This window comes from Myxocyprinus asiaticus, chromosome 18 (genome assembly GCF_019703515.2).
Source record: "Myxocyprinus asiaticus isolate MX2 ecotype Aquarium Trade chromosome 18, UBuf_Myxa_2, whole genome shotgun sequence".
In the NCBI taxonomy this organism is placed as follows: Eukaryota; Metazoa; Chordata; class Actinopteri; order Cypriniformes; family Catostomidae; genus Myxocyprinus; species Myxocyprinus asiaticus.
In genome coordinates, this window is record NC_059361.1 from 39,797,733 (window position 1) to 39,814,585 (window position 16,853).

Consider the following 16,853-nt stretch of genomic DNA (forward strand, 5'->3'; position numbering starts at 1 on the left):
TTTATGTTCCAGGTGACAGCTGTCATGACCAGATCTTCTAAGCAGCCCAGATGGATCACCTCTGAGATACCCCTCTTCAGATCAGGAGTCTCCTTTCCTTGGATATTTTGACAAATGTTTTGCTTTTCTAGCTGATGTTTCCAGTATGGGGGGTTCTTGTAGAGCTACTTCCTTTAACTGTGGGAGAAGAGCACCCCCCCATAATGGAACCACACCGCCAAAGTACAATTATTATATCTAACATACAAAGTGGTCCTGGCTGAACTATAGATTTGAAAATAATTAGTGCCGTAAATAAATCGTACTTGTTGCAAAATTCCTTTGAATTCTCTTATAACAGCATTTTTTTTCTTGTAGAAAACTCCAAATAAAGTAACCATGGCAATTCGGTTATGATGACTAGTCCAACCACTTTTATTAAATGTTAAAAGAAAATCAGACTACACTCTAAAGCTCAACATTATTTTAAATAGTGTTTTACCAATACTGTTTAATTTAGAATTTTAAATATCTTTTATAACATGCAGATTTGTCCAATGTTTATGGCAAACCAAATCTTGTGAAAATTGGCTGGACAAGACTACTGCCTGATGCAGACCGCATCTGCCAATTCAGTTTCATGTCTTTACAAGTGGATCTTTACCTTTTAAATATGGTGGATGTGCAGATTTTTCACGGTCCATGAGAACAGTTGCTAATGCAGGATCTACTAATTGATTTCTATGGTTATCAGGGGTGTCTAATGATTATATTGTGCACAAAGACAAACACGCATTCCGTTTTTCCGCAGCTCACTATCCATTTTTATTAAAATCACAAAACAAACTGCAAACAAATATGTCCCTGTTTCTGCAATCTTAAGTTTCTTAAAATAATTATTTTAGGGCGGTCAAGAACCCAGGACCCCTTGTTCTCGAAGCGAAAATGTAACTACTAGACCAGTCAGTCATACCTTGTACTGTATTTTCTTGTTTATGCACTAACTCACAGAATCTCAGGACTGACAGTGGCAAATACAGGGATGAAGTTATCAAATTAAATATGTCAAATATTTATTTGAGCGCTTGTTTTTGTCAGCAAGAATGACTATTTATCAAAACAGTAGAAGATTTGAAATCATTTGTGCATAGACTAATTAATATTCATGATGTTTAGTGTCACAACCAACATGTCTGTACCCCACCCTAAAACTGCCCCTAGCACTTTATAAAATAAAAAGATGCCCATGCAAAATGTATCTCCAGAACTGCATGTGGTGAAACATTGCTAAATATAGATAATTATATAACAATGGGTTGTGTAACTCACTGAGAGATTAGTAGCTTACATGATGCTTTGCTACTAAATAATATTCATTGCTGTTAAGTCAAGACAGTTTTATTTGTCTTTCACTTTTCACTACACACTTAGTTTCAAAGCAGCTTTACAGAAAATTATGCTGTAACAGACATCAAACCTGTAATGTCAAAGTCATCATTCTGGGGTTTAATGAAAAATGTGATTGTAGATTATGCTTTAAAAAAAATATTATTTTGTCCAGTAGGCAAGCCAAAGTCGACTGTGGCAAGGAACACAAAACTCCATTAGATGTTAGTTAATGGAGAAAAATAACTAGTATAGGAATGATTCACTAGTGTTTTAATTGTTCTTTCAGTGTCCATGTTCCTCTGGGTTTCTCCTGACCAAGTCTTCCATCTCTGTGGTCAAAGTAATTTCCTGAATTTCAGCTCGTTGCTTACAGGTAAGCGGGAGGTTTTTGTCAGGACTACACAGGTGAAGCCAACGCTGTTAAGAAACACAGACACAGGGGATAAAACAATTGAGCAGTACTGAACTCTAAGGCTTTGTTCACACTGCAGGAAAAATCAGATTTTTCCTCAAAAAAAAAAAAAAAAAACTGTGACTGTTCAAACTGCAAGTTATATATGTCCAGATCAGATTTTTTTTGTTCAGACTAGTCGCTTTTGCCACCACGTCCACATTAGTTGTCATGGTAACGCAGCAAACTTGCGTATATTCACCATCAGGTTTGGGGAATACATGTAACGGGATTACGTATTTAAAATACAAAATATAAGTAACTGTATTCCACTACAGTAACAATTTAAATAATTGGTAATTAGAATACAGTTACATTCAAAAAGTATTTTGATTACTGAAGAGATTACTTTGCATTACAAGATTACTATTTGTTTCACAAAAGTTTTAGTCTACATCCATCTATGCGATCCTAGGAGTGTTTAAACAGCCGTGAAACACTTTCTTATGATGTGTTGCATTCATACCAACAGACGGAGGGCGCTTTCACACTGTTATGAATGATAAGGTAATTATGATGTTATACGATCAGAAGATGATGTTGTTGTATATACTCTGTGGGGTTTTGAAGTAAGTTTGGACTAGCAGAAATGGTTAACCTTGTGTAAATTGACATGTAAACACTTAGCTTTATGCTAAGCTAAAAAGTTTTCTAGCCCTTTTACATGCACCTCTCACAAAACTGTATTTTGTCTTTCTGTTCTGACAGACTTTTTTTCACTTGTTATTAACTTGTTTATTGCCAAGACAAGTGAAAAAATATGCCATTGCTGAAAAAGTAATCTAAAGTATTTTAGCATGTATTCTGTAATCTATAGTGGAATACATTTTAGAAGTAACCCTCCCAACCCTGTTCACCATGCATGAGATATTAGCGATGGATGTTTTACCACTGATTATGATTTTCATGAGGGCAGTATCCAAATATGAACATTCTTCACAGACAACGGCTTAAAAATGGGAGAAGTGGCAAATGCAATGTTTGTTGCTGCTAGTGTTGTTGCTGTCCGTATTAGCGGGGAAGTCCTGTACCTGTATTTTGGCCAAAATTACAACGTCCCATACGGGACGCCTTTTATCTTGAGGTCCTGTATTTTAGCAGAGAGCGAAACATCCCGTATTGAAGGCTTTGTCTCTCATATTAAAGCATAAAAAGGTCGGATGGTGAGACGAGGACCCGTGTCCTGTGATGAAATGCTTACATTCAATACTTTATCGCGTTGTGGTTTCTCGCAACCGGTATAGGTAATTGCACCTTAGCGCATCTCTTTGGGTAAGTTAAGCCAATGTCTGTATTACTATAAGAGGTTTGCAGTGTTTTGCATGCCCTGTAACATATAAATGACATATGGGTGTTTCATTCAGAAGTGATGATCTCTATGCCCTATTTACCTTCCACTGTGAGAGTTTTGTAGGGCTAAAATGTGTAATAAAACAGGCTGAACTCACCTTTGAAGACATTTTTATTGAAAATTCTGTTTGTAACGATCCTACTGCATGGCCATCATTATTGTATTAAATTTGAAGTGCCCTGTGGAGGCATTAATTATGCCGTTCAGAGCGGAGTATGTTTTCTCGTCGCAAAAACTGATGTATAACAACTGTTGCGCACAGCAAATGAAGAAAAAAAACACCATTCAGACTGAGACGCATTAAAAAAAATCAGATTTTTATCGGATTCCAAACCACTAGCATAAAGGCATTTTAGACAGGTTTACTTGGTTAGTTAAGTAGATTAGTTTTGTTGAAAAAAACAAAGCTTAATTTGCTTTCTTCCTCACCTGTTTCAGGCTGCCTTTGCCAGCAATGAGTCGGCCCAGTGCACATCCAGGCACCAGCAGTATAGAGGACAGGGCCAGAAGCCAGCCAAGTGCATACGCCCAACCCGGGTACACATACCAGCGGTTAAAAGTCAGGGGCTGGTACTCCACAAGAGAATAAACAAAAGACACCTGAAAATGGACGGAAGAGTAAATGGGAAGAACGGATTGAAAAGCAAAATGTGAATAAGAACATTTAGAAAAAAAAAGAAATTTACAACCAAATAAGCTTCATGAAGACATTGTTTGACTTTTTTAAAGGCATCTTTGAAGCTCTAATAGATGATTGGAACGAAGAGGCTCTTACCAGAGACACAAGAGGAGTCAGATATTTCCAGCACAACATGAATATGTAGTTGGGTCGTGATCTTGTCATGTTTTCAATGATGTCAAACATTCTTTCAGCCCCTGTGGTATGTAGGGTATAACTGAGCAACTGACTTTTAAGAAATGTTCTAATAGCCTGTTGCAAATTTGTATGCTAAGGCAATTTTCTGTAGCTTGTGTGTGTCTCACCAAAGATCCAACCCATTGCCAGAGACTCAAACACAGACAGGAACAGAACACAGGCTCCATTGCAGGCATAATAATCAAACAACTGGAATACATACATCCCCCCCTGCAGATCACAAAACAACATTACAACTCAGGATAAAGTCTCACAAACCCATTATACAGGTATATTGTTCTGTCTAGTTAAAAGCAGGGATGGGGAGTAACGGAATACATGTAATGGGATTACATATTTAAAATACAAAGTATTCCACTACAGTTACAATTTAAATCATTGGTAATTAGAATACAGTTATATTCAAAAAGTATTTGATTACTGAAGAGATTACTTTGCATTTTATTGTCATTTGTTTCATTTAATATTTAATATTAATCCTTTCAGATGGAAAATATTTATAAATATAAAGTGCGATCCAAAGTGCATTTGAACAGTGGTGAAACAATCTCTTATGATGTTTTACATTCATACGAGCAGATAAAGAAGTAAGTTTGAAGTAAGTTTGGAGCAGAAGAAATAGAAATAAACCTTGTGTAAATTGTCAGCTTTATGCTAAGCTAAAATGCTATTTCTAGCCATTTTACATGCATGTTACCAGGCACGATTATATTTTGTTATCAAGAAAATTCACGTTGGATCTTAATTTCTTTTTTTCTAGTAAGACCTTTGATATTAGGGCAAAAATCGTACTCTTGATAATAATTTTTGTATTATTTTCCTGTAAAAATATCTAAAAATCCTTAAAACAAGATCAATTTGATTTATCTTGTTTTAGAAACAACACTGCATAAGATATTTAGGTTTTTCAGAGAATGTATTTTTAACATGTGTATTTTGTCTTACTGTACTGGCAGAGTTTTTATAGTCAAAACAAGTGAAAAAATCTACCAGTGCTGAAGAAGTAATCCAAAGTATTTAGAATACGTTACTGACCTTGAGTAATCTAATGGAATACATTACAAATTAAATTTTACAGCATGAATTCTGTAATCTGTAGTGGAATACATTTCAAAAGTAACCCTCCCAACCCTGGTTAAAAGAACTTTCAAATGGAAAGTTGGGCCCATATATTTACTTTTCATATTAAACCAAGGCCTAACCTTTATATAATCAGTTAATGTTTTTGTGTTATAATAACTCATTTTGTTCAGTTCACTCTCTCACACACAAACACACTCTCCCCTAACCTTTGTGACCATGGCAAGCTGTCCAAAGAAGCAAATGAGACAGAAAAGAAGAAGGAAAATTTCTCGACGTCCAGCTTTGCGCAGCAACATGGGGAAAAGGTCCATTACTGATGTAATGACACTTTCCATTGCAACAAACTTAAAGAGATGTAGAGCACAGCATTAGAGCAATATCACTGAAATTAATTTAGTATTTAGAATGAATGGAACATATTCTATTTGTTCTAAATGCACTTCCTATTCTTTTAAACACACTGAATAAAAATTATTGTTTGTAGTAATTGACAGCATGCCACATAGATATTAGATTATGTTGAAAATAACCCAGATCATATGGCATGCCCCAAAAAATAAAATAAAACATAAAAAAGCTGTTATAAACAATAAAGGGAAATTTTATCAGATTTAGCAACAGAGATATAGATTTTGTTTGTTTGATAACTTTGTATTTTGATCTCACTTGAGAAGATCAACAAAAATTCTATGTACATGGATGAGCCAAAAGATTATGACCACCTGCCTAATATGTTGTTGGTCCTCCGTGTGCCGACACAACAGCGCCGACCCACCGAGGCATGGACTCTACAAGACCCTTGAAGGTGTCCTGTGGTATCTGGCACCAAGACATTAGCAGCAGATCCTTCAAGTCCTGTAAGTTGCGAGGTGGAGCCGCCATGGATCGGACTTGTTGGTCCAGCACATCCCACAGATGCTCAATCGGATTGAGATCTGGGGACTTTGGAGGCCAATGCAACACCTCGAACCCTTCATCATGTCTCTCAAACCATTCCTGAACACTGTGTGCAATGTGGCAGGGCGCATTATCCTGCTGAAAGAGGCCACTGCCATCAGGGAATACCATTGCAATAAAAGGAGGTACCTGGTCTGCAACGATGTTTAGGTAGGTGGCTCATGTCAAATTGACATCCACGTGAATGGCTGGATCCAGGGTTTCCCAGCAGAACATTGCCATCACACTCCCTCCACCGGCTTGTCGTCTTCCAACAGTGCATCCTGGTGCCATCACTTCCCCAGGAAAACAGCGCAAACACACAAGGCTGTCCACGTGATATAAAAGAAAACGGAACTCATCAGACTAGGCGACCTTCTTTCACTACTCCAAGGTCCAGTTCTGATGCTTGCGTGCTCATTGTTAGCACTTTTGACAGTGGACAGGGGTCATTATGGGCAATCTGACTGGTCTGCGGCTACGCAGCCCCATATGCAGCAGGGTGCAATGCACTGTGTGTTGTGACATATTCTTCCCGTAATCATCATTAACATTTTCTGTGACTTGTGCTACAGTATACTTTCTGTTGGTTCAGAACAGATGGGAGAGCCTTCGTTGCCCTTTGCGAATCGATGAGCTTTGGGCATCCACCACCCTGTCACCAGATTGTGGTCTGTCCCTCCTCGGACCACTGTACTCACCAATGCTGACCGGGAGCACCCCACAACCCTGGTGAAAAGACCAGCATTACTGGTCATCAGCTTATGTTGTGTTTTGGATGCTGGTGTCCCCAGCAGGCTTTTAAACTAACTTAACCAGATTCATCGGAAAGACTATGCTGGTCAACTAGCTTCACCGACTAGGTTTGCTAGTGAAAAACATGGCTATGCTGACCAGCACCAAACCATCAACAACCAGCATAAACCAGCCTAGACCAGCATGGGAATTGCATGCTGGTTAGGCTGGTCTTTTCAGCAGGGAAGTCTTGCCGTTTCGGAGATGCTCTGAGCCAGTCGTCTGGCAATAATAATTTGGCCTTATCAAAGTCACTCAGGTCTTCACTTCTGCCCATTTCTCCTGCATTCAACACATTGACTACAAGAACTGATTGTTCAATTACCATCTAATCTACCCAGACCTTGACATGTGGCCTTGTTAGGAGATGATCAACATTATTCACTTTACCTGTGAGTAGTGATAATGTTTTGGCTCATCAGTGTATATATATTTATACAAAGCTGTATATTTAACATTTACTGTAAATTTATATTTAAAAATTAGACTTAAGACAAATAAACTAGCGTGGCAGCTACTTTAGTTGTCTCCTATCAGCGGCATCTGCTCTCCATTTCCCCTAATTAGTTTCTACCCTATTTATTCCCTCCCCCGGGCGCTATCCGGTGCCAGAATGTATTTTCAGTTTTTGATGTGTTAAATCGAGCCTTTTTTGTTCTCCTGTTAGTTAGTTTTCTTTCTGTCTGTTTATCTGCAGACCCCGCTTGACTTAAAGTGTTTATATTTTTCCTGTTGTCTGACTCCGCTTTTGGTCTGCCCCTTACTGGATTTGTTTGTCTGTTATTCCTTCCTGGCCTCTCTGGTTTTTGGACCCTGATTCAACTCTTGGACTTTGGCTTATCTCTTGTCCCTCAGGCATTGTTGTTTGCCAATCCCTGCCGACTGCCAATCCCAAAAATATGATGTATTGTATTCAGGGTTTAACACCTCTGTATGTATGTGTGAGTTTAATCTCACCTGTGTATCTATCCCCAGCAAAATTATCATGATGAAGAAACATGCAGCCCACAACTGAGAGAGAGGCATCATAGCTACTGCCTGTGGATAAGCTATGAACGCAAGTCCTGGACCTGAGAAAAATGAGAGAAAAAGCATTTAAAATTCATTACTTCAGTAAATTCTCGTATTGCAATACTGTATGTTGGTAATTTTATTTCTCTTCTTAAAATACCCATAGTGTTTTTATTAAATATTGCAGTACCTGATTCTGCAACCTCCTCAATAGGGATACCTTGCTTATTTGCCATGAAGCCCAGAACTGAGAACACAGCAAAGCCAGCCACCACACTTGTGCCACTGTTTAGTAGGCACAGTTGCAAGGTGTCCCTGTTAGGGCACACATGGACATTATACAAACACATATGCACACATCAGTGTTATTCATTTTCTGGCATCTGCTAGCTGAACATTAAAAATAAAAAAATAAAATCACAAGAAGCAGTACACAAATATTTAAAAATAAAATGTAAAATAATTGCCCATGCAGCGTTCACATTCACAAGAAAGTACGCAACACAACAAGTAGTTCACACTTTACTTGTCCATTTGTTTGCTCATCATTTACACATTCATACTGTCATTTTATTGACAATAATACTAACCTGTAGCAGTTGTTGTTGTATTGATTGTAGCTGCCTAATACAGTGAGAGTTCCAACACACACACTGTAGGAGAAAAAGATCTGAGCTCCAGCTTCCATCCAAACCTAGAAAGCACACAGCACCTGATCTATATTCAGTACTATATTAATACTACGTTTAAGTTTTTTTTTTCTACTTACAGAAAGAAACATACTTTTCACTGGTTTTTGAAATACTTGCTGCCTTCATGTGCTATTAGAATTTTCCTACTTCCCTCTTCTGAAGTGGCAATTATGAGTACATTGTGTTCACATGCTTTGTTGTCGGAAAGAACAGGAAACATGGACGACGCCAGGTTCATTCATTCATATTTCGTGAGGAACTATTATTTTGACACATAATAAATTTCACTCAGTTAGCTTGCTGACGATAATGAAATTTTGGTCAAATACAAGCTATTTTCATGGTGTAAAAATTTACAACATGTATAGAATGGTTGCTGATATACATAAATGTATATGACCAAAACGGCAAGTGCTAACAATTAGCTGTATTTAGAAAAATTAACAATATCTGTCATTCACTACAGACACTGTACTCTCCTCCGCCATGTTGAAAGTTTAGGACTCCTCCCATCTCGGAAACTCGGGTATAATCTAGAATTCCGAGTTTCCCACTTGACTTCGCTGGGTCATTCATGTGCTCAGAACTTGTAATTACGATATTTCTGAATCCACTTGAAGGGCACAACTGCTTATGTGAAAAATTTAGACCTTTTTAAATGCATTTTATAATTGTTTACACTATTAATACTGATCAACTGATTTAGCCTTTGCCTTAAAATGTGTTAACAAGGTCCCATGGAGGTAGACGGCAGATAAGAGTACCTGTGGGTCAGAGAGGCGGGCTGGTTCAGGGTACAGGTAAAACACAACCCCCTGCAGGGCTCCAGGCAGAGTCAACCCACGAATCAACAACACCAGTAACATCACGTAAGGAAATGTGGCTGTGAAATACACAACCTGCAGGCACAAAACAAGATGGTTATTGCAAAATTAGATGAAAATATATTGATTTTAGACAAAATTCTCTTAGATGACATTTTTACACACCTTGCCTGTAGATTTGACTCCTTTCCAGATACAGAAATAGCATATGATCCACATTACAATGAGACACAGAAGAATCTCCCATTTGATCTTACCCATCTCCTCAATACCGCCAGAGATTGACAGCACTCTGCGTCTGTACAGTGTCAGTAATGAGACAGAGAGAGAATGCAATAAACAATACATTTTTGCATTTCATTATTACTATTAATTAATATACATTTTATTCACTTAACCCTTGGATGGTCTTCATGATCAAGTCCCTACTTTGAACCTGCTTGGAAAAATTGACCCATTTTTTATCTTAAATTTCAAAAGCTTGTAATAAAGGCTCAATTTGCTTTATCTCGATTCCTCTAGGTAGCAGCAAATAAAAAACATTTTTTTTTTCTCTATCACAATCCACAAATCTGAAAGTCAGGGGACATCGCAACGCAGCTTCAAAAGTCTTGTAATAAAATAGCTTGTAATAAAGGCTCTGTTTGTTCTATCGCTCTCATTTTAGTCTTAGATCATTCTACTAGATGGCACCAAACACTAGAAAAATAATCATCTTCTATCACAATATACATATCTGAAAGGCAGGGGTGCCCCAACATGTTTTGTAACTCCGCCCATAGACATCCAGTCTTTTTTGAAAGCCTCGCCCTTCCTCCATGTTTTGTGGAATATCTCAGCCTCTGAATGGACAACAAGCATGATCTTGGATCATTTTGACATTTGAGACATTGGATTATTTGCCCAGCAAGCTGAGAGACAAGTAAAAATAGACTAATTTAGTAGAAAACAACCTATGGTAAGAGCTGATATAGAGGCTGTTAGGGGCTTAGAGAAGTAATGATCGGAGTAGACAAAAGACTTCAAACAAAATAATCCATTAACCAATAACTTTAATTTGCATTTATTCTACGTTTTGCTGAACAGGTGTTTATTTGTTTATTATATCGAGCATTTAAGCATTTCAAGCATTTAATTAGCATATAATGTACACTAAATGAACAGTAAAATAACTTTTGAACAAAAGAATATCAATAAAAAATATTGTGCTTGCATTTGTGTTTGTTGTTAATTAGTGTTTGTGTGTGTGTGTGTGTGTGTGTGTGTGTGTGTGTGTGGATTAATGTATGTATGTGTTTTTATATGATTCATGTCAAACTGACCTGTAGGTACAAAGTAGGTAATTTTTTGTAGCTTTGTTTATAAATTAAACGTTACATTTTAATTTAAAACTTCAGGTTCAGATCACCTCTGTGGAGGATGTCAGGAAGTTTCAGGCCGAGAAAGCAAAGTTAAGTTAATGTAAATTAGTGTTAAAAGTTCAAACTGGTCAAATTGACCTGTGAGTCCATCCAAGGGTGAAAATGTATAACTTCAGACTGTTCTTGCAAGACTCATTATTTGTGTATTTACTCCCAGAACTCAGTAGTTGCTGAGGTTGTATTAATTTGTGCTGTCCGGTTGAGAGTAAGATTCTTTGCAGCAAGATTTACACAGTCATCTAAAAAAAGAGAAAAAAAGAGTGTTACCTTTTTATTCCAGCCTATTCAAATGTTGCTATTCTCTTTTTAGCCCAGTTTTATTGATTTATATGGGGGTCAAATTATCACCTGTGTTCCAGGTGTTATCACAGCTGGCCCATGGCAGTTGGGAGCTGAAAGAGTAGACAAGATAGAAAAGTGCCCAGGCCAGAATGATGATGTAATACATGCAGCTGTACAGCAGAATCAGCTGTCCTGCATAACCAATACCTGACAAAAGGAAACAGACAAGTGACATACTGACCAGCAAGAAGATAATCAAAGTAGTATATGATTGATCCACACTCACTGACCCATGAAAAATGCAGTCCTCCTGTTTCTACACAACCGCACTGTGAATTTTGTCTCTTTCTACTGACAAGACTAGATGGGTTCCTTAAGCTTTCATGAATCACTTTCTACTGCATTGTGCGTTCTTATTTTTCTCACTCATCTCTCTCATTTTTTCATCTAAAGAGGACCAAATGTTATTGATAATAAAATGAAATGTCTTCTTTTGCCACTGCAACACGAATAATATACTCAATGAATATTAGGAACATTAGAAACGTTTGCATCAGGAAAAGGAGTTATTTTATTAAATAAATTTGTTTTCTTCATGACTCTCACCCTCAGCCAATGGACAGAGGCGATGCCAGCATGTAATGCCACCTTCCCGTGTGTACTGTCCCATTGCTGTCTCCAGCAGAAACAAAGGCACTCCACAGGTAACCACAAACACCAGGTAAGGTATCAAGAATGCCCCTGAGACCACGGCAGTGCAAAACATATTATTTAAATACCATTTACAGAGGTTCCAGGCAGATAATTTTGTGTATTTAAGCTGTTGATGGGTTCTTACCTCCTCCATACTTGTAGCAGAGGTAGGGAAACCTCCACACATTTCCTAATCCAACCACATTCCCTGCCACAGCCAGAATAAACTCTGCTTTACTCCCCCAGTACCCTCTTTCCTCTATTTGTCCATCTATTCTGTTCATACCTCCTCACTGCTTTTACCAGCTTTCTCTGATTCTGCTGTCCAAACTGCTCTAATTCCACAGTCCACAGATGTGGAGCATGCACTGAATTCAGGTTAGCTGTAAATTTATGTAAATTCTTCAAGCTATTCATTGAATGATTCTCCCCAGCTAAAATGACAGCTCAGGACATAATTTGAGAAACAGAAAAGTCACTGGATCAGCCTTGTAAAACCCATAATGTAATGTGGTATGTAAAATTGGGTAAAATCTGTAATACTACAAAGTGATTCATTTAAATAACATGGATTAACAAGGATTCAAATTAAACATATAACACCTGTAGGGTACAGTCTAGGAAAACATTAATTCAGTCTACTAATGCTTCAAATTAGAGTTTTAACATTTAACCAAAGAGCAACATTCTACCATTTAAATGTTGAAAAAAACAAAAGTTTTTTTACTCGCAGGAGCTGCTTGTTAGCATTAGAAGAAAATTAACTCCCTGTGTTGATTTGCAGTTTTGAAACCATAAGGATAGATACTCATTCAGAGAGTGGAAATGTTTATTAAAGGAGGTGTGTGGTGAACAATTGGACAAAATGAAATTTCAGGAATCTCAGTTTATGGCTCACTAACTGTCAAGGAAGGGAAAAGTGGCTCCATTTTGATTGGATTGTGGTGGACCAACACAAACAGTTGCAAAGCAGCCATCCGATAAGCTGCTCAGTCAACTGCCAGACACCTCATAAGGAAGGCCCTGGACATTCCAACACATTGGAAAGGACTTCTCATTGGTCAACGAGAGAAGGAAGGCGCCAAACTGGAATCTCCTCCTCATCCGGAAGGTATAAAGTATCCTTACAATCAGCCACAACTTTATTCTGGGTTGCCGGCTTGCAAGTCAGGAGGCAATAACAGAATATGCAATATCAACGGCAAACAGAATAAAACAATTCAAGTCGAGTCCTGAGTCAGGCAAGAAAGGAGGCAGTTACAGAGCAACCTTTGTTCTGTATCTCCACTCCCGAGAAAGGAGACAATAACAGAATATGAAACCTTAGTGTTTAGTCTCCGCTCCAGGAGGCAATAACAGTAACACTCTAAAGTCTCCGCTTCACAGAGAGAAAGAGAGAATAACAAATTGTCCAACATTCGGATACTCAATCCAAGAGAGACAATATGACGTTGACCAAGTACCAAGTCTCACTAAGAGACAATATCATTGGCAAGTTCGAATCTCCATGCCAGGGAGATAAGAATACCAGTGACAAGGTTAAGATCTGACGAGCAAACCTTTTCACGTTTCGTTCATCTGCGTTACAGATAAAGAAACTTTCGGTGCCGCCATAAGGGCCATATACCTGTATTTCAAGAACCCTCTCGGTGCTTCCGGGGGATCAGCATTCCTCAGCTCCTTCATGTCCAAGGCTGTTGAAATGGAATCCAGCTCCTTCCCCATCATAACGTGGCCCTGAAACACCAGTGGAAGACGTCGCCGTCACTGAACTCATCGCTCGATTAAATGTAACAAAAATATATCACCATCCAAACTTCTCTCCAGAGACCCTGGCATTAGTGTGTAATACAATTTTATGATTTTCTAATGTTCTTTGGATTGCATAACCTATGTATCAAATGTCTAGCAAATAATCTTTGAGGAAAATCTGCAACAGGAAATAGTCTTAGTTACTATGTAACCCTGGTTTCACTGAAAGGAGAGAACAGATACTGCGTCAGAAGCTGATGCTAAGCGAGATCCTCCCAGGGGCGGTAAGCTTCAAATCCTATTCAAATCACACCAATTTAATTGGCTTGTCAAGCTTGGCGCTCAGCCTATGCTGACGTATAGTGAGCATATATGGCCGGAGTCAGCACCACATTATCAGGATTTTCTGACTGAAGGAAGGAGAGAAGACATTTTGCTGTCCTTTAAAAGTGAAAAATCAGTGGCTCCGGCACAGCTATGCAGCATCTCATTCCCTCCTTTCAAGGAACCAGGCTTACTTAGTAACTGAGATGTTCCCTTTCAAGAAGGTAACTTTGATGCTGTGTCAAAAGCTAAGGGAGTCATATTCAATCATGTTGTAGCGCTGATGTGCAGTGTCTACTAACCATTACATGGTTGTCAAAAGCATTGCTGAAGCCACTCCTACGTCCTGAAAAACAGGAAGGAAGGTGGGAACAATAAGCCTCGATGTCAAGACAGAGCTCGATGTCAAGACATTAGGGCTGTAATTTAAGATTATTTTGATAATCGACTAATCTAATGATTATTAGAATGATTATTCGACTATTCAGGCGATTATTGCAATGATTAATCATTAGCTCTTAACCGACTATTCAGCTTGTGCCCCGACTTAAAAGGATGTATTAAACATGCTTGCTAACAATAAAGAGGACAAAACCATCTTTTAAAAATACCTCTAAATGACATTGACTGAATTAAAGGAAAAAATACTTTTTTATAAAGTTTAATTCAGTAAAAAAATCACTGCAAAAAATCCCTATTGTTATCAAGTGTTTTTGTCTTATTTTACATTTAAAATGAACTAAAAATCATTAAAACAAGATACATTTACTTGAGAAGCAACATATAAGATATTTAGACTTGCTTTAAGAGAATGTATCTTAAATATGAGTGTATTTTGTATATAAGTGTATTTTTTTTCACTTGGTTATACTTCTGCGAGTGCAGTAAAGTGAAAATGTACATATATTCAAAATCTATTCTCTAAAAGCAAGTGTAAATTTCTTATATGCTGCTTTTCAGGTGAATGCATCTTTTTAAAGGATTTTTAGATATTTTAAAATATTTGTATTTTTAATATTATATTCATCATTCTCAGATAAAAAAAATAAAAAATTCTTCTGCAGTATAGCAGCTAAAGTAAATGTATGTTGTTTTAAAGGAGTTTTAGATATTTATATTGGAAAACAAGCCAAAACAAAAATCAAAAACATATTTTGTTGCAGTGTATAATGGGGCGAAGACTACCCTCTCTCACCTTTTTGTTCACTTCAATCCATCTTTAACTCACAAAAAACAAACTCTGCTATAAACAAAAATGAATAAACCTGCGTATTGCCAATTTTCTTCACAATAAGAAATGCACAGTGACACATACTATATTTTGATTCAATAAGTTATAATCTAGCTGCAGCAAGCGCGTGAGCTCGAGGGACAAGCGTCCCTGCGACAGACTGTGCATCAACCGGATGCAGTTTCAAACCCTCCCCCTTAAATCGGGACACTTCGCGCAACTCATATTAGAGGCGCTGACCGCACAGAGAAATGCAAGTTTCGGAGTTTGTAGTTATTTACATGAGCTGCTTCCTTATTATTTGAACTTTAATAAAGCTATAACACATTAAATATAACTACATTAAAGCTGTAATGCTGGGGTGTTTCCTTTAAAGACGCTCGACACGCAAGTTTTGCTTAAGCGGAGCGGTAGCTCTGGCTCCGCTTATTCCACAATGAAAGTGCTTCTGTATTTACTTATTTGGTATTTTTGTATAATTCCCTCATACTTTGTGATCTACTTCACCTGAAGCTGTTTGGAAAGTTTAGAGTGCATCTGGACTGTGAGCTGTGTTTTCTTCCTCTTCTCAGTCAGGCGTGAGCTGCATTGCTGCTCTTGTGCTCATCATTAGAGTTTCATGTGATCTCATGTTACGTTAAATTACATCAAACGACTATTCGACAACGGAAATTTTTGTAGACAATTTTTTATTGTCGATGTTGTCGATAATGTCGACAAATCGTTTCAGCCCTACAAGACAGAGGTACTAGTCATTCTGGGTTGTGGGTCAGTGTTCCGGGTCAGCGGAAATGAGGGGAGCAGATTGAAAGCCTGGCCAAGGGCTTTGTCACCATGACACTAGTCAACAAAGTGGTGAACTAATGGCTTTTGGCACAATGACACTAGCCGACAGGGTTGTGAAACATTGGTACCTGTGCATTCATTCACACCACTGCAAATGGAGAGACCAAATTTTACACCAACTGATCAGTGATTAACCTTTTCCTCTGTAAAGATCTGAGAAGATAGGGAAGATACATGCAGGTTATAAAACCTGGCAAAGGTGTTAGGGGAAGCCCAACCTGCAGCCAGACATATGTCTTCTAGAGTCACACCCTTTGCCCATGTCCAGGAGGTGGCCATACTCCTGGTTAAATTAGCTTTTATGCCCAATGGGAATTGTATGCCTTGCAAGCCATATGCGAACACAGCATCAAAGACCCAGTGGGACATTTTTGCTTGGGGATGGCCAAACCCTGTGCGGCATACAAGCAAAAAACAGTTGTTCTGATACCCTGAATTTACTCGTTTGGTCAATGTACATGACTAATGCCTTAACTGGGCAGAGCATGAGTAGTCTCTTAGCCTCGTCTGACTCAAGGAGGAGAGAATATTTTTAAGGTAACAACCTGAGCCCTAAAGGAGGTTGCCAACATTTTGGGCGCATAACCTTTCCTGGGCTTAAGAATGGCTTACGGCAGACCCGGTCCGAACTCTACACTGGAGTTATTGACCAAAAGGGTCTGAGAGTCCCCAGTACATTTGACTGATACTTGAAGTGAGTAGCAGCATAGTCCCGAAAGAGAGTTTGCATAAACGTACTGCCTCTGGTGGCTCAAATGGAGAACCCCTAAGCACATTTAACACCAGCGCTAAGTCCCAGACTGCTTCTTTGCTGGCACACACAGGGAGAAGAATATAACTTGCCCTGCTGACCATGAGCAGAAATCTCAGCAAAGTGTTTGTTTAGGGTTCCAGGTACTCAAGAGGTGACTGTTGC

At 38.3% G+C, this 16,853-nt stretch overlaps 1 protein-coding gene across 2 annotated transcripts; it reads right to left on the reverse strand.

Annotated features, from left to right (window-relative positions):
• Window positions 1-788: 788 nt before the first annotated feature.
• LOC127455936 (sodium- and chloride-dependent GABA transporter 2-like) lies at window positions 789-13,547 on the reverse strand. Of its 2 annotated transcripts, XM_051724124.1 has the most exons (14): window positions 11,930-12,068; window positions 11,698-11,832; window positions 11,158-11,298; window positions 10,961-11,048; window positions 9,554-9,686; window positions 9,329-9,463; window positions 8,463-8,566; window positions 8,063-8,187; window positions 7,819-7,931; window positions 5,337-5,474; window positions 4,155-4,257; window positions 3,946-4,046; window positions 3,600-3,770; window positions 789-1,785 (listed from the first exon to the last, which is right to left on the reverse strand). In XM_051724124.1, the coding sequence occupies exons 1-14, from the start codon at window positions 12,066-12,068 to the stop codon at window positions 1,651-1,653; spliced, it is 1,761 nt and encodes a 586-aa protein (XP_051580084.1). In that variant the 3' UTR covers window positions 789-1,650. The 2 variants fall into 2 exon arrangements, with proteins under 2 accessions (XP_051580084.1, XP_051580085.1); XM_051724125.1 differs by lacking the exons at window positions 11,698-11,832; window positions 11,930-12,068 and adding an exon at window positions 13,412-13,547.
• Window positions 13,548-16,853: the final 3,306 nt, after the last annotated feature.

What these genes read in the sequence shown, in the direction of transcription:
- LOC127455936 (XM_051724124.1), bottom strand. Translation starts at nt 12,068, where the DNA reads ATGAACAGAATAGATGGACAAATAGAGGAAAGAGGGTACTGGGGGAGT. An exon ending in CCTCTGTCCATTGGCTGAGG is followed by an intron (nt 11,299 to 11,697) that starts GTGAGAGTCATG and finishes TCCTTTTGTCAG; the next exon opens with GTATTGGTTATGCAGGACAG. An exon ending in GCAACTACTGAGTTCTGGGA is followed by an intron (nt 9,687 to 10,960) that starts GTAAATACACAA and finishes GACACTGTACAG; the next exon opens with ACGCAGAGTGCTGTCAATCT.